At 42.9% G+C, this 27,681-nt stretch overlaps 1 protein-coding gene across 7 annotated transcripts in view; it reads right to left on the reverse strand.

Annotated features, from left to right (window-relative positions):
• The window catches only part of LOC131810314 (conserved oligomeric Golgi complex subunit 2-like), a 58,077-nt gene that overhangs the window by 13,081 nt on the left and 17,315 nt on the right, over window positions 1–27,681 (reverse strand). The window contains exons 2-9 of one of the 7 annotated variants that reach the window (XR_009345531.1): window positions 24,883–25,043; window positions 23,425–23,487; window positions 21,139–21,219; window positions 19,421–19,524; window positions 17,046–17,154; window positions 16,050–16,229; window positions 14,277–14,404; window positions 619–1,112 (exon numbers count right to left, since the gene is read on the reverse strand). Coding sequence is in view for 2 of the 7 variants with exons in the window: in XM_059138088.1 (XP_058994071.1) it covers window positions 23,421–23,487; window positions 24,883–25,043 (228 nt within the window). In the remaining 5 variants the exon portion in view is untranslated. Of the gene's footprint in view, window positions 1–618; window positions 1,113–12,907; window positions 13,722–14,276; window positions 14,405–16,049; window positions 16,230–17,045; window positions 17,155–19,420; window positions 19,525–20,999; window positions 21,220–22,952; window positions 23,488–24,882; window positions 25,044–27,681 lie in introns of those variants that run through there. The other 6 variants (XR_009345534.1, XR_009345535.1, XR_009345533.1 and 3 more) reach the window with 6 other exon arrangements.

A 27,681-nucleotide genomic window follows, 5' to 3' on the forward strand; every position in this document is an offset into this window, starting at 1 on the left:
CTGTGGGTATCCACCATTCCTTGCCTCCTCATTTGCATGTACTGCTCGCCCTGTCCAGTGAGCACAGCATGGAAATGGACACCTCGTGAGTGGTGGTCAACGAGACTCGCTGACCACGTGACGTCTATGACCGAGTCAACGGGAGCTCGCCTTCCCTACAGACCAGAGCTTGCTCTGAGCACCGGCAGGAGGCGGTGGCCTCTTGTGAGCAGCCCAGAACCCTGTCTTGTCCTTTCTCACTCATGTCAACTCCCTGTGTTAGCCAAGCCTTGGAAGTGGTGACTTAGGAGGGAAGGGAAAGAAAGGCAGCCCCCGGCTCCTGATCCTGTCAAGTTCCTTACTCATCAGGAAGCCGAGGGAGGCAGGGTCGGTGGAACATGTGTGAGTCCCCAGGTGAGGTAAAGATGGCAGAGCTGGTCTTGTGCAGGATTTCCACGGTTCTGATAAGAAGAGGGCACGTGGGTGTGCCCCAGCTGTGGAATCCCTGCGTGAATTATTTAACACTGACATTGCACCCTGCGAAGATGAATGGCAAGAATCATGCCCATAATCACATTTTAAAATTTTTATTTGCTTGGAATGACATTAAATGCAAATAGAAAACAGCAGCTATGCCCCTTCAGAAGACAGACCATGGAGGAAATGAGCTTTCTATTTTAGTACCTTTAACAAACACTTCCTCCCTGTTTTTGCCCAAAGGGCCCTATATCTTCATTTTGCATGGGGCTTGTAAATTATGTAGCCAGCCCTGGGGACAGCTGTGCAGTGTCTCAATGACCCAGTGCAGGGAATGGCAGGAGCCTCCCTCCTTGATACAGTAGTATTACACAAGCCCCTGAAGCTGAAACAGAACTTCAGGATAAAGTCTGAGGGGGAGCTCCTCAAATTTCTGAGTCATGGGCTGTCATAAACAAAATATCAACAGCCGGGTGGCTTAGGCAACATGCAATTTATTTTCTCATGGTTCTGGGCGCTGGAAGTCCAAGATCAAGGTGGCAGTAGGGTTCGATTCTTCAAACGTCTCTCCTTGGCTTGCAGATAGCTGTGTTCTCCACTCTGTCTTCAAACGATTGTCCTTCAGTCTGTACTGTCTGTGTCCTAATCTCTTCTTCCTGTAAGCACAACAGTCCTGTTGGCTTGATGCCCACCCCCAGTGAGCTCGTTTTCCCTTTATCACCTCTTTAAAAATCCTGTCTCTGAATACTGCCACAATCTGAGATGCTGGGTGTTAGGACGTCAATGTAGGAATCTGGGGGCATCCAACTAAGCCCATAACAATAGTCAAAACTGGATCCGAAACTGAAATTTAGACACATTTTAAAATGCTAAAAGTGTATATATATATATATATATATATATATATATATATATATATATATATATATAATTTTTCTGGTAGGCCTGAGATGGTTGGTAGGCTGAGATGTATTTGTAACCTTTGAGGGAAACATCCTTTGGAATGATCAAAGAGAGCTTCTATGTAATTCCATACATCCACAATTAAACCCCATAGCTTTCTATTTTGGAATTTGGCTGTTTTGTGCTTGGTGGCAACCAAAACCAGCCTAGGGCTTTTCTTTTGTTTTGACAGAAAAGTAGGAGGCAGAGGACTTGAGCATTTAGACATCTTGCTGCTCTTTGGTTTAATCATACTCTACTGAGTTGCCCGAAACTAATTAAGCTCTTGGCTCTGTAGAGGAGAGATGGTGTTCATTACATGTCATTGGCTACATTGTTCCTTTTTTTAATTGTTGTTAACATTTGAGTTATTTTTCAGTATAAGAGGCAAGCTTTATCTTAGTTTGGGCTGATGTAACAAGAGCACCATAAACTAGGTGCTTTAAAGACATACTTATTTCTCTCAGTTCTGGAAGCTGGGAAGTCTATGATCAAAACCCTGGAAGATTCCGTGTCTGTTCAAGTGTCCACTTCCTGGGTCACAGATGACCATCTTCTCCCTATAACCTCCAAGGTGGAGGAGGCGAGGGATCTCTGTGGGGTCTCTCTTATGGAGACACTAATCTCGCCCATGAGGACTCCACCCTCATGACCTAAACATCTCCCAAGGACCCCATCTCCTAGTTATGTCCCTTTGGACATTGAGTTTTCAACTTAAGAATCCTGGAGGGATACACTGTCTACAGTGAGCTTCGTCAAACATCTTTTATGTTCAAGGCACTGTTTTTTGGCAAAATTAATCATTTCCTACACATCCTTTGAAGCACGAGTATTTCTGCACTTTGTCTTCCTTTAGAACCTTTCTCTAGAGAGGATCCTAAAAAGTTCAGAAAAGACGCAGAAGAAACCTGCTGGCTAGCTCGTTTTTCACAGTAGAGCAGAATTCATTTTGAAGTAGGTTAATCTTAGAAATCCAGGCGAAGACACTTCACTTGAAAATCATCTCAAATGATCAGTTTTGTTAGTATGAGTAATAGTAACTATAAGATCAATAGAACAACTTTTTGTTCTACTGTGGGCCTACTGTGTGCTGGGTACCTCGGAGCACCTGAGTCGAACCATCTCGTGATCCTTCCAACAGCCCACTGAGGGTCACACTGTCTTCTCCTCCACGTTATGGATGAGCCTTAAGTCTGGGCCAGAAATGACACAACTTTCCCAATGCCATATTGCTACTGAGGGGCCAGCTGGGCTCTACGCCCACTCTGGTGCCAGAGCCTGTGATTGCAAACGTGGGCTGCACTAGCTGTTCAGAACAAAGGACTGTTCATAGAGGTGACACAGCTAACTCGTGAGACCCACCACCCTTTTCCCTAAGGTCATCCCGGTACAGCCTGCAGTGATGGCCCAAGTTAAGCATTCGAACTTGGTGCTGCAGAGGGCGTGTTTTAGGGACAAGATTGGTGTTAAGGGGTTCTAATGAAGCCCAGAGGGAATGGAAGGAAACAGGATTTGGGGAAATATCTGGGTCCCTGGAGCAGTGATCTCCTTTTATTACTGTGCACCTCTCTTTCACAAAAATAAATAAATACGTAAATACATACATACATACATACAAAAATATTTGCGTACATACCACCAATTTAAGCAAATTTTTGATAAATTATAGACTCTACTACTCTAAATTATTATGCACATTATAAATGATATGCAAAAGCTAAACAGTTAAATGGATGACATGAAATATGAATAAAACTTATAATATTTTCTTCCAGCCCCTTACTGGACTATTTCCCAAACTCCCTTTGGAGAAGACTTTTTAAATATTTGTTTATTTATTTATTGAGAGAGAGAGACAGCATGTGTGTGCACATGTGAGTAGGGGGGTGGGGCAAAGGGAAAAGGAGAGAAGCAAACTCCCCATTGAGCACAGAGGCCTCACTAGGGCTCAATCCCATGACCCTGAGATCATGACTTGAGCCAAAATTTTGAGTCAGACATTTAATCAACTGAGACACCCAGGTGCCCTGGAGTAGACTTTTTAAGAAAGAGATAGGACACTTGGAATTATAGCAATAATTCCTAGAATTAATCTTTAAAAGTGGGAAGATAGAAATGGTTTTTTTAAATTTTTTAAAAGATTTTCTTTTTTTATTCATAAGAGATGGGAGGCAGAGGCAGAAGCAGGCTTCCCGCAGAGCAGGAAGTCTAGAGTGGGACTTGCTCCCAGGACCTGGGATCATGACCTAGCTGGAGATAGACGCTGGAGATACTGATAAACCAAACTTTAGGGAAAAATACTGAACTTTACTGGGAAGATGAAGCAGAACAACAGCATATGGCAGCAACATGAGTTTTAGATAGCTGTTGGTCACCCAGAAGGCTTAAGGTGGAGAGAAAAACAAAAGGCTGTAGTGACCCAAAATTGTCCAAGTTGTGTAATTTGACCCAGGAACTTCTGGGTGACATAAAGCTTTGTTTATTTATTTCTGTGGGGACAGAGCGAGGGGGAATGAGGATTCCATACAAACATGTGAGTGGCTCTTCTCCCATCTCCAGGGGGGAAGGAAGAGATTGGGTTTACTCCAGTAAGCATGGTGATGAGTTGGTGAGGTAGGTTGACTAGATGTCTGGACACCTGAAAAAGCCAGCTAAGGCTGGCTTCCTGGCCATCTTGTCAGTGACTTATTGAAACCTTGTCATGTGCAAGACTTTCTTTTAACAGGTTGCCAGGTGAATCAGACTACCGGCCGCCATGTGTCATTGCTCAGGTGGCCCATGACACAATGTCCTGCAACTAAGGGGATGCACTTAGCATTACAGACATCGTTCTGTCTTTGTTATTTTGAAATTTAGAAAATATCTTATTAATTTGTTCGCTCCAAAGAGGCAATTTATTGCTTACTATGACAGTCTTTTGGTAGAGGACACAAAACTGCTTTCTTTGTTATGAAAATCAATGTGTTACACCAATTTTCTGAAAGATGGAAATAAAGTGCCTCCTTCCAGCTGGGTCAGGACACAAGTGTACCCTATGTATTGGTTTTTCAATAGAGTCCATTTACAGAATGTACATGTCTCTCAATACAGAAGACATTTGCTCACATTTATGTGTAGAACATTCCCGAACCTGGTCCAGGTTGCGGATGAAACCGTCACTCTGACTGGCAAGGCATAACGAAGAAGAGTTTTCCTGTAAACAATATGTGGTCATGGAAGGAATCAGCACTGCAATTCGTGGCTGATTCCAAAAGCTCTAAGAGGTGGTAGATGCACAGGCAAAGTGGTGACTTTTGCAGAGGAAGCAGGCTGGGGAGAGATAGCGAAACAGAAGTTTGAGAGGGCCCTAAAATCTCCTCCTGTGGGATCATTGGCCATTGAGCTTGAGAAAGGCTATGGGGAAAACTTGAAAGAGCATCAGATCAAACCCTTGGCCACTGGAGGTTGAAACTGACATGAGCAGCACTATCTCTATTCTTGACCCAAGGCCACAGGATGACAAGCTTTGCTTTTTCAATGTGGTCTCATGTTTCTATACTGCCCTATAAAGAAATTAATACAAATAAATGCTGAGAGTGTAAAGTGTAAGCAGAGCTCCCCTTGGCCATTTCCTAAGTTTTGTCCACTCCGAAGTGAGTATCACTTTGGTGAGTGCGTTGCAGGAAATGGCCTTAATGATCAATGGCAGACCTCCACTCCAGAGTGACATAAAAAGCAATCTGCACCTTCTTCCTGATTTGTCTGTAATAAAACTTGCTTTCCTCAGGTCCCAGCATTCGAGGCAGATAAATATGTTCCCTTTCGTTGGCTCTTACTCATACTTCAGCAAGATTTTCCATGTGCTTTCCTTGGCTGGCTGGGAAACTGGACCACAATTTATGGCATCTTAGGGGACAGGCGTGTAGAATTCCAGTGGGATCCCAGAACAGAACCTAATTGTAGATTAGAGACCATTGCGGTGAGAAGCTTTTCTTTGAGATCGAAAGAGGTGCATGTTATGCAAAGATTAGCAAGTGTAAGTTCACACTGTCTATTGAAAATTTATAGACTCATTATGGTCACGAAGGCTGGAAGATAAGTAGATTTTGGGAAAGATGCAGGTAAATTCAGGGAGGTGGCAAATTACCCCAGGGAAAGTAGAATGGCTAAAGAGTATGGCCCAAGCTTTTTAAAAAGATTTTATTCACTTATTTGACACACAGAGAGCCAGAAAGCACAAGTGGGGGGAATGGCAGAGGGAGAAGGAGAAGCAGGCTTTCCGCTGAGCAGGGAGGCAAATGTGTGGGACTCGATCCCAGGACCCTGGGATCATGACCTAAGCTGAAGGCAGACACTTAACCGACTGAGCCACCTAGGCGCCCCCTGGCTCCAACTTCCAAAGATGGTGTATGAGATACCTTTGGTGGGAAGGAATGAAGATCAGCAACTGTCCTTGATTCTGCTTCTCAGGAAGGCATTGTGATGTGGTGCCCAGGACTTTGGAGACAGACACACGCTTGGTGCCCTCCGGCTCTGCCGCAAAAGCAACACCTTCCAGAGGGCAGCTGCAGGCACCGGGTGTTGTCACACAGGGTCAGACCCTGGAGGCACTCAGCCACGTACCCATTCCACCATCCTGCTGGGTTTGGAAGAGCGCGATCAAAGTCCCTGCTGCCGAAGGACCATCCAGAGTGACATGTCCCATGGGGCACGCCGGCATTCCTTTACCCCTTCAGGTTATTGGCAGCAAGGCTGGAAATTTTTTAAATTGCCTGGGAAAATGATAGCAAATGGCTCCAAAAAGGAGTTTCAAAACGCAGACTTCATACTATGTTTTGAGTACATTTCATTCATTTGGCAGGTACTGACAGGGTGCTTAAGTGCCAGGTGCTGCTGCATTAGAAACGGACTTGAGGAGTTAACAGGAGGGGGCTCCAGCCCTCAACCAGCACAAAGTGGATCAATGGATGCATGTGACAGACAGAGCACTGTGACGGGGAGTACTAGGTGCTCTCATAAGAAGGGTGTGCTAGGAGTTAAGGGAACACTCGGGGGGAGCCAGCACCAACACTCAGGGAGAGCTGTGGGAAATATGATGGATGCAGATGGCTCCAGGGGAAACCAGAGAACTGCTCAGATCCCTGCTTCTTAACAGCTCCAAGTGCCCGCTGCTTCAGAGTGGGGGCTGGGCGAGCAGGGAGCTGGGGTGGGCGCAGCGATGCCTGATTTCCGACCTCCAGCCCCTGCGCTGTTTCACCTGTCCCTTTAGGAGTACAATGACATAGGATTTCACCAACGGAGGATCTACCCCTGCATCCTGGTACTGGAAAAGCACGCGAGGGCTGCGGAGCTGAAAGAGTTGGTAGTTCCAGTAATGTGTGCAGGGTTTTAAAAAACTATATACGGGAAAATATCCGGTCTTATTTGCATGTGTTTGTATCATGCACCATTTTTAACTGCAATCCTCCTTTTACCTTCTTCCCTGTTGTTAAGACTCTCCTCTCCTCACCGCTGCCTTTGTCCCTATAATACCTGTTGACAGCCTGGTGCTCATCCATGAGCTCATTCGACTCTATCCACACACGCATGGGGCTCTGTCACTGTTTGACAAATATGGGCTCATTTTATCTACCTCTTGATCTAGTGCTTCCCGGTTAAGAATCCCTCCTGCATAACGTCCTTCTGTTTATATCTTCATTTTTATAAAGAATGGCTGCTCACCTTTTATCAGGTGCCTTTATTTTTTATCAAATGCATTTATTGCTATGGTCTTAAGAGTTTTTTCACAGTTAATTTAGTGATGAGGTAAATCTTATTGATTTTCTGGTCTTGAGCTCCCTTTATTTTCCTGGAATGAATCCAAGTTGGTCTCAGGATATAGTCCTTTGATAGGTGCCTGACTTCTGTTATTTGCTAACATTAGTTCAGTTTCTGTTAACTAATCTGTCCTAAGCCAGATTTGTTAATAGCTTCCCCGTTCCTCCCTCTCAGGTTTGGGTATTAAAATTGTGCTCAGCGTCATCAAGTGAATTGACTTATTATTGTTTAATTGCCTGTTGCCATTTAACAGTAGAATGACAGTTATCCAGCTGCAAACCTGTCTGATCTTGGAACTCATCTGAATTTTCCATTCTTGAATCATTTGGATGATTTTGTTTTCCTAGGAAATCATCGTTTCTTCTAGGTTATCAAATTGATTAGTATAAAGTGCCTTGCAGTTTAGTGATTCTTTTATATTATGCAATTGCTTTTATATCTCTGTTCCCAACCCTTATCTGTTTTGCAACTCTCTCCCTCTCTCTGTCCCCTCCTCCCTGAAACCCCCCTTTCCCCATTCCCCTTCCCTCTCTCCCCACCTCCTCCCACACCCCATCTTCCCCCTCTCTTATCCTAAATAGGGCATGTGAAGTTTTTTTTTTATTATTTCATTAGTCTTTCATAAAAACAACTTTGAGTTTATTTGTCCCTCATATTTTTTATTAGTTAAAAAATTTATCTTTATTATAATTACTTCCTTTCTTTTGATTGAGCTGCCCTTTTCTGATGGGTAATGAGTAGTTTCTTTTATTCAAAAAAATGTTTGAAATTGATGACATTTGACACTAAAGTCTCCTTAGAGTATAACTTCTGGTGTCTTCTGTAAGTTTTGTTATGAAATAATCTCCTTTCCATTGCTTTCAAGATTTTCTTCAGTCGTCTTATGATTTCTTCTTTGACTGAAGACTGTATTTCTTCACTTGTATGTAGTTTCAATTTTTTTTACCAGGTTATCTAATTCTGATTCTACTGGATTGTGATCAAAGAACTGTTCTTTAAATCTTTAATTTGGAAGGCTTGTAAAGGTTTCCTTTGTTGCCTAGTATGCAATTAATCTTTACAAATATGGCTTTCCTTAGGTGTAAGAAAGAAATGTTTTCCGAGGGAAATAAGGATGTCTATTTTCTTTTTTTTTTTTTAAAGATTCTATTTATTTATTTGACAGACAGAGATCACAAGTAGGCAGAGAGGCAGGCAGAGAGTGAGAGAGAGGAGGAAGCAGGCTCCCCGCGGAGCAGAGAGCCCGATGTGGGGCTCGATCCTAGGACCCTGGGATCATGACCTGAGCCGAAGGCAGAGGCTTTAACCCACGGAGCCATCCAGGCGCCCCAGGATGTCTATTTTCTGTTGTGTCCTTGTTTTTCCCTCCTTCTAGTAGATACTCCCATTTGAAAAGCTAAAATTTTACCTTGTTATTGCATTTTTAGAGTCTTTAGGTATTATGTTGTTAGATATATACCTGCTTATACCTTTTACATCTTCTTTCCAAACTCTGCCTTTAAAAATGTCCCTCTTCATCTTAGTACCTATAACTTTAGACCCAACTTGTCTGCGATGAATTTTGCCATTCCGGCTTTCTCTTTTGCATGGTATCTCCTCACCTGATACATTCTCAATCCCTTTTGCATTTTAAGTATGTTTCTTGAACAGCGTGGATCTGTAACCCCCTGATAGGTGCTTTAATAGAAAAAGTCAGTCTGTACACATTTAAATTAATGATAAACAGTCATGATTTTATTCCTTCCATCTTATTTTGTTTGTTTTTATTTTCCCCATTTTTGATGTTTTTAATCAAGTTCATTCTTTTTCTACTTGATAAATATAGAAGTTCTTTGCATTTTTCGATGACAGCTTAATTGAGATATAATTCACAGGCCATACCACTCACCATCTAATGTGGACAATTTAATGGCTTTCACTATAGTTAACTATACTATACTGAACTACCTACACATTTTCATCATCCTCAAAAGAAAACTTTAGCCATCACCACCAGTCTTAGGCAACCGCTAATCTACTTTCGGTCTCTGTAGATTTAGCTATTCTGGAAATTCCATATAAATCAAATTATGCAGTATGTGGTCTTCTGTGACTGACTTCTCTCAATCAGCAGAATGTTTTCAAGGCTCCTCTGTGTCGTGGCACATATCAAAATTCTATTCCTTTTCAAAGCTGAATAATATTCCACTGGCTGGGTGGATCACATTTTATTTATCTGTTCATCAGTTGATGAACATCTGGGTTGTTCTCACCTTTTCACTATTACGAATAAACCCTAAACCTTCATGCACAAGTTTTGGTGTGAGCATAGTTTTTTTCTTGGCTCTATACACAGGAGTGATATTGGTGTGTCATATGGCAACTCTGTGTTCTGCATTTTGAGGAGCTACTAAACCATTTCTAATGTGGCTGCGCTATTTTCCAAGCCCACCAGCAATTTACAGGTTCCAGCTCTTCACATCCTTCCAACACCTGCTTTTGGGTTTTTTGATAGTAGCCATCCATGAGGGTGGGAGGTGGTATCTCACCATGGTTTTGATTTGCATTTCCCGAATGATTAGTGATGTTGAGCATATTTTCACGTGCTTATTGTCCCATATATTTTATATATACCTTATATGTATCTTTAAATATATATATTTCATATTTTATTTATATTTAAATACATATTTAAGAATGTAAATATATTTACATAAATGTTTATATAAATATATGATAATGTAAAATATATTTATATATACATTTATATATTAATGTATACATTTGAATATTGGAGAAATGTATATTCAAGTTCTTTGCTCGTTTTTTTTTAAAGATTTTATTTATTTATTTGAGAGAGATCACAAGCAGGCAGAGAGGCAGGCAGAGAGAAAGAAGCAGGCTCCCTGCTGAGCAGAGAGCCTGACGCGGGGATCGATCCCAGGACTCCGAGTTCATGACCTGAGCCGAAGGCAGCAGCTTAACCCGCTGAGCCACCCAGGCACCCCTCTTTGCTCATTTCTTAACTTGGTTGTCTTTTTATTTGAGTTGTAAGAATTCTTCACACAGTCTGAAGGCATGTTCCTTATATATGACCTGCAAATATTTTCTTCCATTTGTGGCTTGTCTTTTGACTTTGTCAATGGGGTCCTTGGAAGCACAAAACTGGGATATTTTGGTTGAGTCCCATTTATTTGTTTATTTTTTTTTTAAGTTGCTTGACTTTGGTGTTTGGCTGAGGAGCCGTTGTTAGATTCAAGACCACTAACATTTACCTTTGTGTTTTCTTCTGAAAACTTTATCATTTTACTTTATTTTTATTTTTTAAAAGATTTTATTTATTTGAGAATGAGACAATGAGAGAGAGCATGAGTGAGGAGAAGGTCAGAGGGAGAAGCAGACTCCCCGTGGAGCTTGGAGCCTGATGCAGGACTCGATCCGGGAACTCCGGGATCATTACCTGAGGAGAAGGCAGCCGTCCAACCAACTGAGCTACCCAGGCATCTCGAACTTTATCATTTTAATGCTTACATTTATGTCTTTGATGCATTTTGGGTTATTTTCTCTGTATGGTGTGAGGCAGGACTCCTGTTTCATTATTTGCATGTGGCTGCTTGGGAGTAAAATACTGTTCTTACCCCCATTGAATTGTTTGGCACCCTTGTCAACATTAGTTGACTGTAATTTATTTTCCTTTTTTTTTCACGTGCCATGTATATTATATTTCTAGGAAAAAGGAATCCCAGGATTTTCCCTCCTGCCTGGATTCTTCCTTCTTCATGGTGCATGATGCCAGAAGAATTTTTCCATGCAGTGAAACCAAACTGAGGGGATGGAAATATTCTGCCACTTTTCTAGATCTTTCAGTTATACAAGTCTAGGGCTGGTCATGCCACACTTGTTTAACTTGCCCGTGAGGTTCACAGCAGTTTTCCCAGCTCTGTGGTCATCAATAATTTCAAATTTGCCAATGTACTCATGCTTCGTCATCACAGTGAGGAAACGGGACGATGACTTTGGTGCAGGGCCTCCTAAGAACCTGGCCTTCGCCCCCCCTTTCAGCAGTGTTAATGTTCTTTAGGAGATCTGTGGGACATTTGTTCACACTGTTACTATGGCACGGAAAGATGGCAGAAAATGCTTTTTTCCCTTTTATTAATATTTGGTCTTGTTCTCCTTCCCTTTCTCATAACCGAATGCGTATTTCCTCTCCGTCATTTGAAAACTGCATACTGTTCTCCAACTGTTTTCCCCAGGCGAGACCTTGTGTATCAAGAATCCTTATTTCACGGTTATTATACACAATCTTAAAGATTTATGACTGTCCTCTTATTTTACACATGCATACACACGAAGCACTAAATACGGACTTTATCTGAATGGCTAAATGTTGGCCAAGACAGAAGCCAGTTGTAGGGGGAACTTCTAGGATAAAGATATAGTCTGAAGTTTTTTTTCTTTAAAAAAAAACCTTCATGGGGCACCTGGGTGGCTCAGTGGGCTAAAGCCTCTTGCCTTCAGCCCAGGTCATGATCCCAGGGTCCTGGGATCGAGTCCCACGTCGGGCTCTCTGCTCAGCGGGGAGCCTGCTTCCTCCTCTCTCTCTCTCTGCCTGCCTCTCTGCCTACTTGTGATCTCTCTGTCAAATTAATAGGTAAAATCTTTAAAAAAACAAAAAAAAGCCTTCATGGGGCGCCTTTGTGGCTCAGTGGGCTAAAGCCTCTTGCATTCAGCCCAGGTCATGATCCCAGGGTCCTGGGATCAAGCCCCGCATCGGATTCTCTGTTCAGTGGGGAGCCTGCTTCGTCCTCTCTCTGCTTGCCTCTCTGCCTACTTGTGATCTCTGTCTTTCAAATAAATAAAATCTTAAAAAAAAAAGGCCTTCATATTTTATTAAAAATTTTAGGTGTCCGAATTCAAAAGGTTAACAATATGGTACAATAATAATAATAATAATATCATTTAATAATAATAATAATATAATAATAATTTCTCCTGCATAGTCACTGCTGCACACTAGTAAAATGAGATGTTTCTTTTCTTTTCTTTTTTAAAGATTTTATTTATTTTATTTATTTGACAGACAGAGATCACAAGTAGGCAGAGAGGCAGGCAGAGAGAGAAGGAGGGAAGTGGGCTCCCCGCTGAGCAAAGAGCCCGACGTGGGGCTCGATCCCAGCCAAAGGCAGAAGCTTAACCCACCCAGGTGCCCTGAGATGTTTATTTTCATTTGGGATTATGGAGGGGCAAGGTGTTTTTGGCTCTCCTGCTGAAGGAGGGACTCAGTCAGTATTGTCTCCACCTTTTTCACTAATAGTAGCTCTGAAGATGAAGATGTCCCTCCATCTCCCAGACATGAGGGTTTGACGAGGACATGGGATGGTATAAGCTCATTGACATAGTCTCATGAACTAAGCCCTGGTTTATTGGTCAAAGTCGTTCTCCAATTTAAAAATTGTATAGGGTTATACCTGGTCGTGGAATTTTTTTTTGTTCCTGGGTTTTTAAAGGTGGCAGAGTTGACTTTCTGATTTTAATTCATCTTCACTAGATGAAGAATTCACAAATAGGACTTTTTCTTGAAATAACCATAGCCTGGGGGCGCTTGGGTGGCTCAGTTCATGATCTCAGGGTCCTGGGATCGAGTCCCACATTGGGCTCCCTGCTCAGTGGGGAGCTTGCTATACTCCTTGCCTCCCCCTCTGCTTATGCTTTCTCTAATAAGTAAATAAATAAATAACCTAAAAACAAAAGAAGTTGTATTTGACTGGAGCTTCATGTGGAGTGACAGATCAACAGAAAGACAAAGGGATATGAGACAGGAAGCAATGAAGGAAAACACAGAGGCGCACAGTATAGACAGATGTTCCTCAGCTTATGACGGCCTCGGCTTCTAATAAACCCATTGTTCAGCTGGAAATCTCTTTAGTTGAAAATGCATGGAAAACACCTAAGCGACTGAACATCAGAGCTTAGCCCCGCCTAACTTAAATGTGTTGAGAAACTTACAGTATTGCACAATTGGGCAAAATCCTCTAACACAAAGCCTATTTCACAATAAAATGTCTGGTATCTCATGTAACTTACTGAACAGTGCACTGAAAGCCAGAACAGGACGGTTCAAGTGTGTTGGTTGCTGACCCTCGTGATCACGTGGTTTGCCTGGGGGCTGTGCTCGCTGCCCCTGCCCAGCATTACAAAAGAGGACCCTACTGTAGATCGCCAGCCTGGGAAAAGATCCAAACTAAATGCATATCACTTCTGCACTATTATAAAAAGTCAAAAAACCATAAACTGAACCAAGGTGAAGTCAGGGATCTTCTGTACCAGGTGTGTTAGGGAAGGTCAAGCGCTCCTGTCTGGCCAAGACCCATAGTGGTATGGGGGAAAGTTCCACAGTAAAAAGTTCTACAGCGGAGAACCACTAGGACTCCAGCACCAAGGGTCACAGGTTGCGCAGGAAGACTGGATGCTCCTCTGTGGGCGATGAGAAGCCACGAGCGACTCAGGAAGGCTGCAGAGCTCTGGGCAGGTGGGACAGCTGAAGGCTGCAATGAAGAGGGACAGGTGGAGCTGGGAGACCAGGTGGGGAGAGCCCGCTACCCTCGAACAAAAGGCGACAAAGGTCTGGACTGGGATGACGGAGATGGTGGAAGGTAATGGGATATTCATGAAACAGAAATGGAAAGCCATGGAAATGAAATAAGAGAGGGAGGGAAAACCGAACATGACTTTAATTGCCATCAGTATAAAACATGTTGAATTAAAATGAATTGGTATTTCTAGACCGATGATGACATCACAATAATGGAAGGAAACCAATTCTGATTTTGAACCTGGTTAAGGAGAAAGTATAGACAAGAGAAAAGCAGAGGCTCTGGAGTCACACAAATGTCACCGTTGAGATTCGTCCACACTCTTCATTCCCTTCCCTGTAAACCCAGGCAAGCGACACCTGCCTCACAGCACTGGTAACAAATAGGGAAGAGCACACGTTCCCACGTTCCCGGGTCAGACAGGACAGCCAGGGATCAGCGGCACATGAGGAGGTGACAGGTGGTCACTAAACTGAGCTCAGGTGCATACACAGCATTTTACGTCACCTTGAGATGGCTCCTCCTGTGACCTCTCGAAGAAGGCGGCAGTGGTGAGGAACGAACTCCAGGAGCTTATTAGCATACATGATCTTCAGGCCGTCCGGATGAGACTCAACGATCTGCTCTACAATCACCTAGCAGAAGGAAGAGCGTTTTATTTTATTTGTTTGTTTGTTTGTTTGTGTTTTTGTTTGTTTTTAAAGCACCTAAAAGAGAAGTATGAACTATACACTACAGAGAAAAGAATCGAGTAAACCTTACAAATGCACTTCGTTCTTCCTCCTCCCCACTCAGTATGCTTTCTAAACAGGAGGTAAGTAACAATGGCATGAAAATCTAGGTCCCGGGATTTGGGAATACTGCTCCAACCCTGGGGGACACAGAGGCTGAGGGACAGAGACTGGCCTGAAGCTAAAACATCACACACACTCATTTGCTTCCCTTCTGAGCTTAAAAGCAAAATACTGTATCTGCAGACAACAGCTCTGTACCATCTTCACCCTGGCCTTATCCTCTACCGTCTCCAGAACAGGGAAGGGCTGAGATGGAAAGTGATGGAAGAAAACACATCTTATTTTGCTTTAGTATTTTATTTTTTTGGTGAGGCTGAGTTGGAGGAGGTGAATGACAAGCATACAAACTTAAAATACAAACGTGGCCACAGTTCACTTAACGACACGGAAACGTAAAGTACTTCCCTAATTTAGCATATTAGATTCAGTTCAATGAAAAGGGCATAAATTAAACAACTAAAATATTTTCACTTAGTGACAAAGAATAATGTAATCTTTTTCACCCCCACAGAGAGAGCTATGAACTATAATAGGATACATACAAAGAACTGACAGATCATTTACTTTTAGTAGTCTTAATGAAGCTGAGAAGATTACTGAAATTAATCCTTCAATTTCACTTCTATCACTGGGATACTGTCTCGTTTTAAAACTGGAAGCCTTTCATCCTGAAGTCATGGTGGGTAGCTTTATACTTACCGGACAGAAAGAACACTCGCACTGGCAGGTGACTGGAAGAAAGCCCTCAAACGCTGAGACTGGCTTCATAACTTCTGTCAGCCTGAACTAGATGAAACCAATGCTCTCTACGTTGGAAGCTGCTGATTGCTGGTGGTCTCACATGGTGCAGCCCATACTCCGGCTGCTCAGAGGCAGGATACACTGACTCCCTATATTTAACTGTATCCTTATAGGTCAAGAACACTGGGTAACCAAGTTCCGGACTTAAGGTACTACCCCGCTAACTCGCCCTTCAAAGCCCTTTATCTTTGAATATTCCCTCCCTCCCACCTTCCTAGCCTGGCAAACTCCCCCATGGTCTTCAAGACTTAAGCCACATCAATTCTGCGAAGACGCCTCCCCTCACAGACTTTCCCTGCGCACAGAGCTGTCTTCCAGCTCCTCCAGTGGGCACGGGCGCCTTGGTGGGGTCACGCTTTTCAGCAACTTCATTAACATATAACTTATGGAAATGGAAATTGGCCTGAAAATGTTCTGATCCGTACCTTCTTCCGAGGCAAGTCCCTCACCCCTACTAAATTAAGATGATCCCTGAGTTATGGCATCACTGGAAGAGAAAAGAGCGCATGCCTGATTCCTGCCATGCTGATGGGCTCCAAGCGGGACCAACCTTTTCTTACATCCAGAAGAGCAGGAACTAAGAGCATCTTCAAGGAAGAGCCCTGAGCTCTCTCGCACCCAGTCAAGAAACGAAGCCAGATTAGATGCTCTGTGTTTGTGGAATGAGGTGCATGGGAGCACAAACCTCATCCATGTACAGTTTCACCAGTACTTGACCAACGAACGCCTCTGCATCCCGTGTCTTGTCAAATGTAGCTTAAGTCCGGAGGCAGTGCCGTATGATGTCCACATTGGAAGTCTGAAGCCCTTCTAGCAACAGGCCTCCCAGGGACTGCTGCAGCATGGCCGTAATGTGGGCTATACGCTGCAAGAACAGAGAGACCAGGAAAGAAGGTCCAGGCACAACAGTTTCTAAAAGCTCCAATATATGTGTATAATTTATATACATATGTGTTATATATATAAATCGAGCCTCTAATTCTACCAGAATATATGTAAGATTAAAATCCCAACATTTCCTAGAGAATAACAATGAATCTCTTCTCCCCATGATTGCTTTCTTTCTTTCTTTCTTTTTTAAAGGTTTTTATTTATTTATTTGTCGAGAGAGAGCACAAGCACATAAGGAGGCATAGGCAGAAAGAGAAGCAGGCTTCCTGCCAAACAAGGAGCCCAAGGTGGGACTTGATCCCAGGACCCTGGGATCATGACCTAAGCCAGAGGCAGTGGCTTAACTGACCGAGCCACTGAGGCGTCCCCTCCGTATGATTTCTTTGAAAGTAAGTCGGCTTCATCAAAGTGAAGTTTAGACAATTACGGAATGACAAAAAGTTATTTGCCTCTTAAGCTACGGAGTAAATCTGACAAACGTGCATTTAAACCCAGTCAAGGGCTTTGGATAAATGAACTCCGACTACATCATATGATGTGTCAAGTTACATGTAATTCAGAATTAATTTTACTTGCATAGTTTGGAGACTACGCTTGTGTCTTTACACAAAATCTATCTAGTGTGACATAATGGAAGAAGGGTCCCAAGCAGGAGATACTGAAAAAAAAAAATTCAAAGCTAGCTTCAAAATCCTGTAAAGTAGCAATTATCAGGGGGCAATGCTAGGTCAAATCAAAATCATCCAGGAAATTCGCAAACAGCAAATTGAAAATCGAAACCAACACTTACTGGTCTTACTTTGTCCAGAAGAGGCATGCCTTTGCTCTGAACAGCATGAAACTGTAACTGGTTAAATTCTGTGGCAATTCTCTCCAAAATCTCTCTAGTCCAGAGAGGGCTAGTAGAGACAATTAGAGAAGTGTAATTCCCAAAGTTAAAACCTGCCACCCCCACCGCCCCCCATGCCTTACAGCGCTCAGGCACCTGCACCTGCACGCCATCAATTTTCAGGACAAACTGTCTGTGCAGCAGGCCCCAGGTGCGAGGGGTGAGGAGCGGGGAGGTCATAGAAGCCACCGATGCAGCCTGGCCCGGGCCACAGGGCCCAGGCAAGGGGATGGAGCTATTTTAGGTCAGTGTGGGTACAACTGCATGTTTCCACCACGTTCCTCGGGCTCTCCCATTCGTGCCCTTCTTCTCCCTTCTTCTCCCATTCTCTAACCCCCTCCTCTCTCTTGCCCTGTCCTACCGTTCATACGCGAATCCCCCTCTTCTCTGCCTGCCTCATTCTCCCTCCCAAGTACCTCCCCAGTACCAACTACTGCTGTCTCCTCAATCAGCTAAAACTGACCGCCTAGCAGCAACCTGGGAAATCGCTCAGAGCAGCGGACTCCAAGTTTACATTTACCCAACGGCAGAAAGAGCAAGCTCGGTGCTCCTGGAGCTGGTGAGAAATCACTCACAGTGCATCTGCCATCAGGTGGACTGGATACACTTCCCTCTTGCCCCCCACATTAGAAAGTGTCAACCCCATTCAAAAGGAAGCCGAACAGTGAAAGAAAAAAAAAAAAAACACAACAAAGACCCCAAAGCCCCTGCTGGGCTCTATGAGGCATCCCACATCTGAGGATGGGCAGTCAGGTAGTGAGGAAACACACTGTAAGGAAACCCAAAAATGTCTGGAGACCTGCCACGGTGTGCTCCGTCCCAGAGCATCAGAACTGGTGTGGAGGGAAGGCAGGCGCTGGGCATGACCAATGAAGAAGCCTAATCCCAACCTCTACTGACTGATCCCATGCGCATTTCCTATTTATCCTTATCTCGGCATTTCTGGGCCTAGAAGAGCATGATGGATTTACCGTGCGCTGACTCTGCTCTGGCTTTCCTGACTCCAGAGCTCAGAGCTACTCTTCTGGAGAAAAAAGTCCTCCAAGGTAATTCTGAGCAAGAAAGCGCACAATATCTGTTTATCAAGGACAGTGCTGCAAAGGGACAGGATTGTAGACACAGAGCTCACTGAGGTGTTTCTATCCGAGGAGCACAGCAGCAACAGCAAAGACGGGAAGAACACTGGAAGGCCAGCTCCCCAGGGGCCGAACGTGGACATGGCCGGAGGGGCTGCAGGTGCTGCCAAGGGCTGCAGCAAAGCAGAGCCGCTGGAGACACATGGGCTGCAGAAGGGCCGCGTACAGACTGTCTGCTAAGTGTGGACGAACAGGGCAGAAGCACGAGTGCAACGGGCTAGAGACACAAGCACAGTGGAGGCTGACCACTTAGTTGAATGCCTTGATGTGAAAGGGGGCAGAGACCTAGGACCAGAGAATCGCTTCCTTTGGGATGTGTCCGTTCTTAATCTCCATCATGAGACATGTGGAGCATATGGTCTCTCAAGTTCCTTCCAAATCTAAAACCTTAATTCCTAAAATTTAGAAACCTAACTCCGCCTGCAGGGGGAGGGACTGTTAGCCTCACATAACAGAGCACGCAGGGCACGCAGGGCACCATGCGACCTTGACGCAGGCAGCCCAGCTGGTATGTGCAGAACCAGCCCGGGCTACTCCCACTGCACCACTGTGTGTCTCACGGTGCTGACAGGACCTAACTACTCATTTTCTGAGTCACTCATCTACCCTGGCTGATTGAAAATTCACACCAGGAAGGGAACAAGACAATCACAGTATAACAAAGAGAGCCATCATCTTTTTCCTATTTCATAAGCTTTTTCTTTCCTGTTTGTAAATTTCAACTGGATGTGCCCTATACTGTTTCATAATAATATAATGCTGGTGCAAAATACATCAATGGTAATACTCTGGGCATGTCTAGGAAAAAAAATGAGATGGAGAAAAACCAAGATGAATGGTAGGTATGCCTTAAAGATCAACAGGACTTTGCTAGTCCTCAGGGAAGGTGGTTCCAAATATACTTTTCCACTGCAAGCATAATGACGTGTTGGAACTGTGGTCTATAACCAAAGGGTTTATAGGAACGTGTTATAGATTTCACCATTTCATGCTCTCCACTCTCCTGGAGCTACATTCTAGCCACAAACCTGGATTTTCTTCTTGTTTAGAAATGAATTCTAACTAAGCCGTCCCCGCCTAATTAGACTGGATGTGAAGTATTAATTTATGTGCTACTTAGTTAAAAAAAAAAATGCTTACCTGCTTGCTTCTAGTGCAGAGGTTTCTTTAGAACTTTGTGAATTTAAGATTTTTTCAATCTTTTCAACTGATCAAATAACTTGTATAAGCATCAACACACACATCTATAAAAATAAAAATTAAGCAAAGAAAAAACGTCACCATCTTTACTCTTAATCATCTTTATTTCCCATGCCAAATGCAGGAAAATATAAGACCAAAAGTTAACTTCAAATATATAGGGCATGCTATATTTTGAATATTTCTATGAAACAAAGAATTCTCAAGAATGCAAATCTTAGTTCTAGAATAAGCATACTTCCATATTCTATTGCAAGTTTATATAGAAAAAAAAAAAAAAACCCTAGACTTTGCTTTCTCATATTCTATACTCTTATTTCTTCTTTTCCCCAACCTGAATCTTTCTATTGGCATTTCTTTCCTATTTTTTTAAAAAGATTTGTTTATTTGAGAGAGAGAGAGACTGCATGTGCACGTGCAGGGGAGGGGCAGAGGGAGAGAGAGAATCTCGAGTACACATCCTGCTGAGCATAGAGCTCAATGTGGGGCTCAATCTCATGACCCTGAGATCATGACCTGAGCCAAAATCAAGAGTCGGACGTTTAACCAACTGAGCCACCAGGCTCCCCTCCATTTGTTTTCTTATGGCCCTTTATTCATGTTTTAACTTTGGCTTCCGATCGTACTGATCCTCTCAGTTTACATGTGCATATACCTATATGGCCAAGCACCAAATCACTAAAGACCTTTTACACTACAAATATTATCAAAGAGGTTGAGGGACATTATGAAAACTCTCATCCTTAAAGAACAAAAAAATACAAAGTCATCCATTCAATAAATAGTTCCTGAACACCCCTGGGAGCTCGACATTCATTCCGACAGGGGGTGGGGGTGGGGGGGGCACGAGAAAATAAAGCAAGAAATACACCCTGCTCTCATAAAGCTTACTGTTTTGTCTGGAAGCGCATGACAAGCATTCTTTGGACAAAAGCTGTGAGGAGATCCAGAGGCGAATTAAACAGAAGGTCCCTCAAACAGGCTTTCTCCCCACTGAGATTTTAACAAATATGCTAATAATACACATAGAAAACATAGTACAGAGCAGCAGGCGAGAGTCAGAAGCCCAGACTCCCAATGCCCACTGTGCCCCTACATCGTTATGATCATGAATGACATCGGGGACACTTGAAACTGGAGATAGCACTAAGGGGCACACTCCCGGGGTGAGCCCTCAGATGTACAGAGCCGTTGCCTGTCTCACACACCTGAAACTAAGCCAACATCACATGCTAACTACTGGGAATTGAAAAAATTAAAGTTAACACCAGAACATAAAGAACACAGGATCAGAAAATAACAACAAACCTACGGCAGAATCCTGAGTTTGCTTTGGAAAGCCCACTTCTCCCCTAGTCTCTAATATAGGACTATTTTCTTTACAGGGTCGCTGACAATTTATACAGTCGTTAACTGTCAGGCGCTGCACCGACAACATTTATCACGGTTTCTTGTTCTGGAAAAAGTGGGTGATCTTGAGATTGTGTGGGTACCTCTGAAATTCTGTCTTATTATTTCAGGTAGATAACATGACGTAATGCATAAAATGCACATGCGTGAGAGCTTTGAAAAAAAGCTGAATAGTGCTGACAAGTTCGTGGAGAAAAGGGGAGAGGGCTTCAACTGGCATGCAGCATAAGAAATCTACTGGAGGGTACCTTTTTCTTCCTTATGTCCTGTTGTTTACACATTAGTTCATCTACTGCCCGAATTCCTTCACTGACTGATGACCTGAGACTCTTTAAAAGAATAAAAAATAAAACGTATTACAGACATTGTTTTGTCACATCATCAAGTTCCTACATCTCATTCAATTCCACAGAACTTAATACCTGTGCTCCAGTACTATGCAGATATTGACAAAAAAAAAAAATGATATACCAGACATAGTTACTGTTGAGGGGACTCATGATCTGGGGGCATAATGACACGAAGGCAGGGTCGCATGGCCAGAAGAAGAATGACATATATACAGTGAAAGTTATGGGGATGAGGGGGCTTAGAATGGAGAACAGATAATATGAAGCAAAGTACAGGAGAGTCTGGACATGCGACGGGGCTCAAATCGGACTCTGAAAGCCATGTGTACACAGCTGCCGAGGTGGGGAGGGGATGGGGAGCAGATGTAAGTGCACACACACTCAGGGGCAGGGTCAGACAGGCATACAGCCATGTGCACTGCAGGCTTCCTTCTGGAGAGAAGCAGAAATAGGAATGGAGGGCCAACTTCACTGAGATGAGGTCTTTAGATTCTGCATATTTTGGAGAATGAGAGAATGTCAAAGCACTGATGCATGATGATGAAATGTGGGTATGGAAATACCAGGAATCAAGAATGAAGAACAGAAGACCAGAAAAAGGCAGAGCACAGAGGTAGAGAAACATGTCCAGAAGCTAATGAATAAAGAGATAATTAGGAATTAGGGCCAAAACAAAGGTTAACAGAAACAACTAGAATGAAGTAGGCATATCACAAAAATTCCACAGGAAGGTGAATTAATTCACTCCATCAACATTATGAAACACCTCCTGGACGTCAGTATGGTGGCAGCCCACAGGGATACAATAAAGACAGATATAGTCGTATCCCTCAGAGGTCTGAGAATCTCACAGAACAGCTTCAGAGTTTGGACCAGAAAGGCAGGTCAGGCCTATGGCTGAGCAGGACCACAGTGGCCATAAAAACAGCCCATGGAAAAGGGAGGGGATACAGTGATGGCAGGGGGTGAGGTGGGACGGGAGCTGTGTGAGTAGAGCAAATCTGCCTCCAGGGAGAGAAGAGTGGGAGGCCAAAGGAAGGCTAGGCTTGGGAAACAACACCACTATGAGGCCCCGGGAGGAAGAGGCACACCAAGGAGGCAGTGGGAGAGCCCCACAGCGGCTGGTGTGGAATCCAACAGCGGACCACGAAATTCCCTTCCATTCCAAGGAAAAGTACCTTTAACAAGATTTTGTAAAATTCAAATGAGACATAAACCATGGAAAGTATTGGCTACCTCAAGGCACAACTCAAGATTTTTACCTGTTTCACGAACTCTTTCCTGCCTGCCCCTCCCCTAGGCTTCTCAGCACTGATATTTCCATTACTCCGCATTTTTCTTGGTTCTAACCATGTACTGTGTCTTCCCTTAAATTATGTTCTCTTTATATTCTCTCTAGGATGCAGGCACTGTCTTAGCGGAGGGATGCACGAGGCCACTCAAGCTAGAGGAGACAGACAAGGAAGGATGGTGCAGTTTATGACAAATTTACGACAGGGCATCAGAACGGACAGAGGCCGTAAGTCAGGGCACCAGACACAGACGGGGGGGGGTGGGGGGGGAGACAGGGCAGCACAGTTTTCTGTTAGAAGTGATGCCACAACTGCCCCTCCACTGTTCACCCAGGTGGAGTTCCTATTCCCAATGGCTTAGAGGTGGGGAGTCCCATTCCCACAACAGAGATTTTTCTGAGAGAACATGCAAATGTAACATTTATTAAGTATTACATTTTATTTATATTATCCTTCAGTTCCATTAGGGATTACACAGTTTTTGTAGATCAGCCCAGGAACCTAACCACATGTAGATTACGTGGGGTGGGGGGGGATATTTACAAGATTACAAACTGTTAAAATACAAGTCATTCGTAAGTTAGAAACCACTTACATATGACCAAAGTGGCATTAATAAGTTGAATTTGGAAATATGCTTCCTCTCCCCTGACATTTTAAGGTTGTCTACTCTGAGAATATGTCTTCTTCAAATCGAACATTTTTTTTAGGTTTTTAGCATATGCAAAAACAAAATCATTTACAACTCTTCTGAAGGTGAATATTATAATCATGAACCGTTAAAATACAACCACCAGTACCACCAAACTAACAGATGAAAAGAATTCTTAGAGAAAAGCCGACGAGGACAACAGGCGTCACAGCAGACTGTTTTCATTAATTGGGGACTTACCAGAACTTCTCATAACTGTCCCAAAGGCACAGAAAGTTCATTGAGGGCTTTGTCCATGCCAACCTAAAGGCAAAACCAGGTTGGCACAAACACATCACGATAAGAAGTAATAGTGACGTATCTATTTAACGATCAAAGCAGTACCAGATTTAAGTTATTTTTTTGGCACAACCGTATTTTGCTACATAACTAGCTAAACAACAGAAGTGTTATTTGGCCATTAATGTTGTTCATAGAATATGAAAAAAATCTGTTGAAATACATGGAACTATAAAAATAAGGGAAGTCATGAGAAACGAAAGTTTCCTTAAGAACAATTTGCCTTTAGATGACATTTTAAATGAATGTGAAAAATTTTCACAGAAGGTAAACAGTTCTCTGTCTGTAATTGATGATACTCAGCCAGCTGATGTGAAAGTCTGACGGGCTACGTCTCTCTTAGTATATGTGCTGCCGAAGCGAGCACGGGCTACGTCTCTCTTAAACATTATTATAAGCCTTGAGAAAAATAGAAATTAAACAGAAGTAAAATTTTCTAGGTTTTAAATCCTATTGGGATATTTATCTTAGTGGTATATTTCCCAAAAGCAAATGTGCATCATTAATTTTAATGCTTCTTGAAATTCCCACGAAGCTGCAACTTTCTGTGCTTCTCTGGACAAACAGATTTAAAACAAAATGAAGCATCAACAAGGAGACTTTTCTGCCAAGTAACAAAATTCAACATTTCTTTTTTTTTTTTTAAGATTTTATTTATTTATTTGACAGACAGAGATCACAAGTAGGCAGAGAGGCAGGCAGAGAGAGAGGAGGAAGCAGGCTCCCTGCTGAGCAGAGAGCCCGATGTGGGACTCGATCCCAGGACCCTGAGATCATGACCTGAGCCGAAGGCAGCGGCTTAACCCACTGAGCCACCCAGGCGCCCCAAAATTCAACATTTCTAAACAGCTTTTACAAACAATTGATAAGCTCACTGCAAATCATTCTTATATTTTTATAAAACCAAACTTTTAAAATATCAATATTGGCCAATGTTCCCTCAACCTAGCTCTGGCTAACAGATATACCTGGGAGTAAATTAAACATTGTAAGAGTGGTGGACATTTGCTCCTACAAATTAGTCTAAATCAAGGAAGACTTCAGGACTTAGCAACTAATAAAACAACCCCTTGGGTATTATTATCCTTTACTTTTCACTGTTGACTAATGAATTTGAAACATAATCAAACTAGAGCAACCTTAAATGAATAAAAACTAAAACAAACAAAAAAATGTATTCCAAAAAGTTTAGTTCTTTTATTAATGAAATTGGTAATTTCTCCAAGTTTCTGGTGGGGTTGGTGGGGTAATCAACTGAAAGGTTTCTAAAAACTCTGCCCTTTTAATAAATATGAAGGAGAGAGAAAATGTGTGTGTGTGTGTGTGTGTGTGTATAGGACTTGTGAATTTCAGGTTTACCAAGTTTGTGGAAAGGTTGACAAAATCTGCATAATCCTTGTTGATGAGCTCAACCATGGCTGTTTTAAAAGTTTATAGTAGAGTTCCAGATCTCCTCTTAGTTCCTCCAGCTGGACACGCTTCCTACAGTCAGACACAACGTGATCAACATCGAAATCTTCCTGAAAATCAAACCAGAGAGAAAAAATGATTGCACTGATACCACATTTTACATAGAAAAATTAAGATCAGAGAAAGAATAAGAGGCTGTATTACTGCAGGGGAACACACACAGGGACATCAGGGGGTCTGCTCACTTCCTAAGATTATGGGAAAGGGAGCCCCTCACCAAGACCATTCTCTCCAGTTGCCTAACTCTACAGGCATTTTATTTCTTTTAATTATACATTTCAAAGAGGCTCTTCTCAAAATAGAAACAGCTTTTTCTTCTTAATTTAATTTTATTTTTTTTAAAGTTTTTATTTATTTATTGGACACAGAGAGAGAGACCGCAAGTAGGGAGAGAGGCAGGCAGAGAGAGAGAAGTGGGAAGCAGGCTCCTCGCTGAGCAGAGAGCCTGATGCGTGGGGCTCGATCCCAGGACCCTGAGATCACGACCTGAGCCGAAGGCAGAGGCTTAACCCCCTGAGCCACCCAGGCGCCCCTTCTTCTTAATTTTAAAAGTAAAAAATGTTCACTGTCAAACTTTCAACCAACCAAGAAATACTTATGTAAGAGAGAGAAAAAAAAATCACCCACTCTCTAATGCTCTGCAGTTAAGCACTGTTAATATTTATTTTTCTTCACTATTTAACACAGCGATTAACATCCTTCCAGACTTTGCTTTGGTCTTTCTCTTTACTTTTTTTTTTTTTTTAATTTTATTTATTTGAGAGAGAGAGATGGAGAGAACAAGTGGGAGGAGGGGCAGAGGGAGAAGCCGGCTCTCTGCTGAGCTGGGAGCCTGATGCCAGGGTTCATTCCAAGACCCTGAAATCAAGATCTCAACCGAAGGCAGATGCTTAACTGACTGAGACACCCAGGTGCCCTAGTCTTTCTCTTTAAAATATAAATTACTTTTGGGGTGCCTGGCTGGTTCAGTGGGTTAAGGCCTCTGTCGTTAGCTCAGGTCATGATCCCAGGGTTATAGGTTCAAGCCCCGCATTGGGCTTTCTGCTCAGCAGAGAGCCTGCTTCCCTGTCTCTCTCTCTGCCTGCCTCTCTGCCTACTTGTGATCTCTGTCTAATAAATAAATAATTTTTAAAAAAATAAAATATCAATTACTTTTTAAAGAAACTGACATATAATGGACACATGTTAGTTTCAGGCGTACAACATAAAAATTCCATATTTTTATCTGTTGTGAAATGATCACCCTAAGACTAGTTAACATCCATCACCAAACATACACATTTTTTTCTTGTGCTAAGAACTCTTAAGCTTTAGCAACTTTAAATATATAATAATATACGGCACTGGGTAGCTCAGTGAGTTAAGGCCTCTGCCTTCGGCTCAGGTCATGATTCCAGGGTCCTGGAATCGAGCCCCACATCAGGCTCTCTCCTCAGCAGGGAGCCTGTTTCCTCCTCTCTCTCTGCCTGCCTCTCTTCCTACTTGTGATCTATGTCAAATAAATAAATAAAATCTTAAAATATATATATATATATATATATAATATACTATGCAGCCATCAAAAGAAATGAAATCTTGCCATGTGCAATGACCTGGATGGAACTAGAGGGTATGCTGAGTGAAATAATCAGAGAAAGATAATTATCATACAATCTCCCTGATATGAGGAATTTGAGAGGCAAAGTGGGGGGTGTGGGGGTAGGGAAGGAAAAATGAAACAAGATTGGATTTGGAGGGGGGCACCTGGGTGGCTCAGTGGGTTAAAGCCTCTGCCTTCGGCTCAGGTCATGATCACACGGTCCTGGAATTGAGCCCCACATCGGGCTCTCTGCTCAACGGGGATCCTGCTTTCTCCTCTCTCTCTGCCTGCCTCTCTGCCTACTTGTGATTTCTGTCTGTCCAATAAATAAATAAAATCTTAAAAAAAAAAAAGATTGGATTGGGAGGGAGACAAACCATAAGAGACTCTTAATCTCACAAAACAAACTGAGGGTTGCTGGGGGGAGGGGTGTAGGGAGAGGGTGGTGGGGTTGTGGACATTGGGGAAGGTATGTACTACAGTGAGTGCTGGGAAGTGTGTAAGCCTGACAATTCACAGACCTGTAACCCTGGGGCTAATAATACATATTTCTAATAAAAAATAATAAAATTAATATACAATAATACACAGTATTATTTACTACAGTCACTATGATGTACATTACATCCCCAAGGCTTATCTTATTAACTGGAAGTTTATACCACTGGACCCCTTCATCTATTTCCTCCACAACCTCGCCTCTGGCAACCACCAATCTGTTCTCTATGACTTCATTTTGTTTTGTTTTTTAGATTCCACATGTGAGGGAGATCATACAGTATTTCTCTTTCTCTGTCTGACTTATTTCACTCAGCACAATATCCTCAAGGTCCATCCATGTTGTTGCAAATGGCAAGACTTCCTTCTTTTTATGGTTGAGTAATATTCCATCGTATACACACACATTTTCTTTATCCATTCACCCCGTTGGTGGACACTTTAGTTATTTCCAAGTCTTGGTTGTTGTAAATACTGTGATACTCACTACCGTGAGTGTGAGTCTTGTTGGCCGCTAGAGCCAGGTGATCTAGAGGTATACCCTGGGTAGCAACTGCAAACCTCGGGGCATCATACGAGCATTCAAGCTCCTTTCCAGGAGATACCAGAAA

This window comes from Mustela lutreola, chromosome 10 (assembly GCF_030435805.1).
Source record: "Mustela lutreola isolate mMusLut2 chromosome 10, mMusLut2.pri, whole genome shotgun sequence".
Taxonomy (NCBI): domain Eukaryota; kingdom Metazoa; phylum Chordata; class Mammalia; order Carnivora; family Mustelidae; genus Mustela; species Mustela lutreola.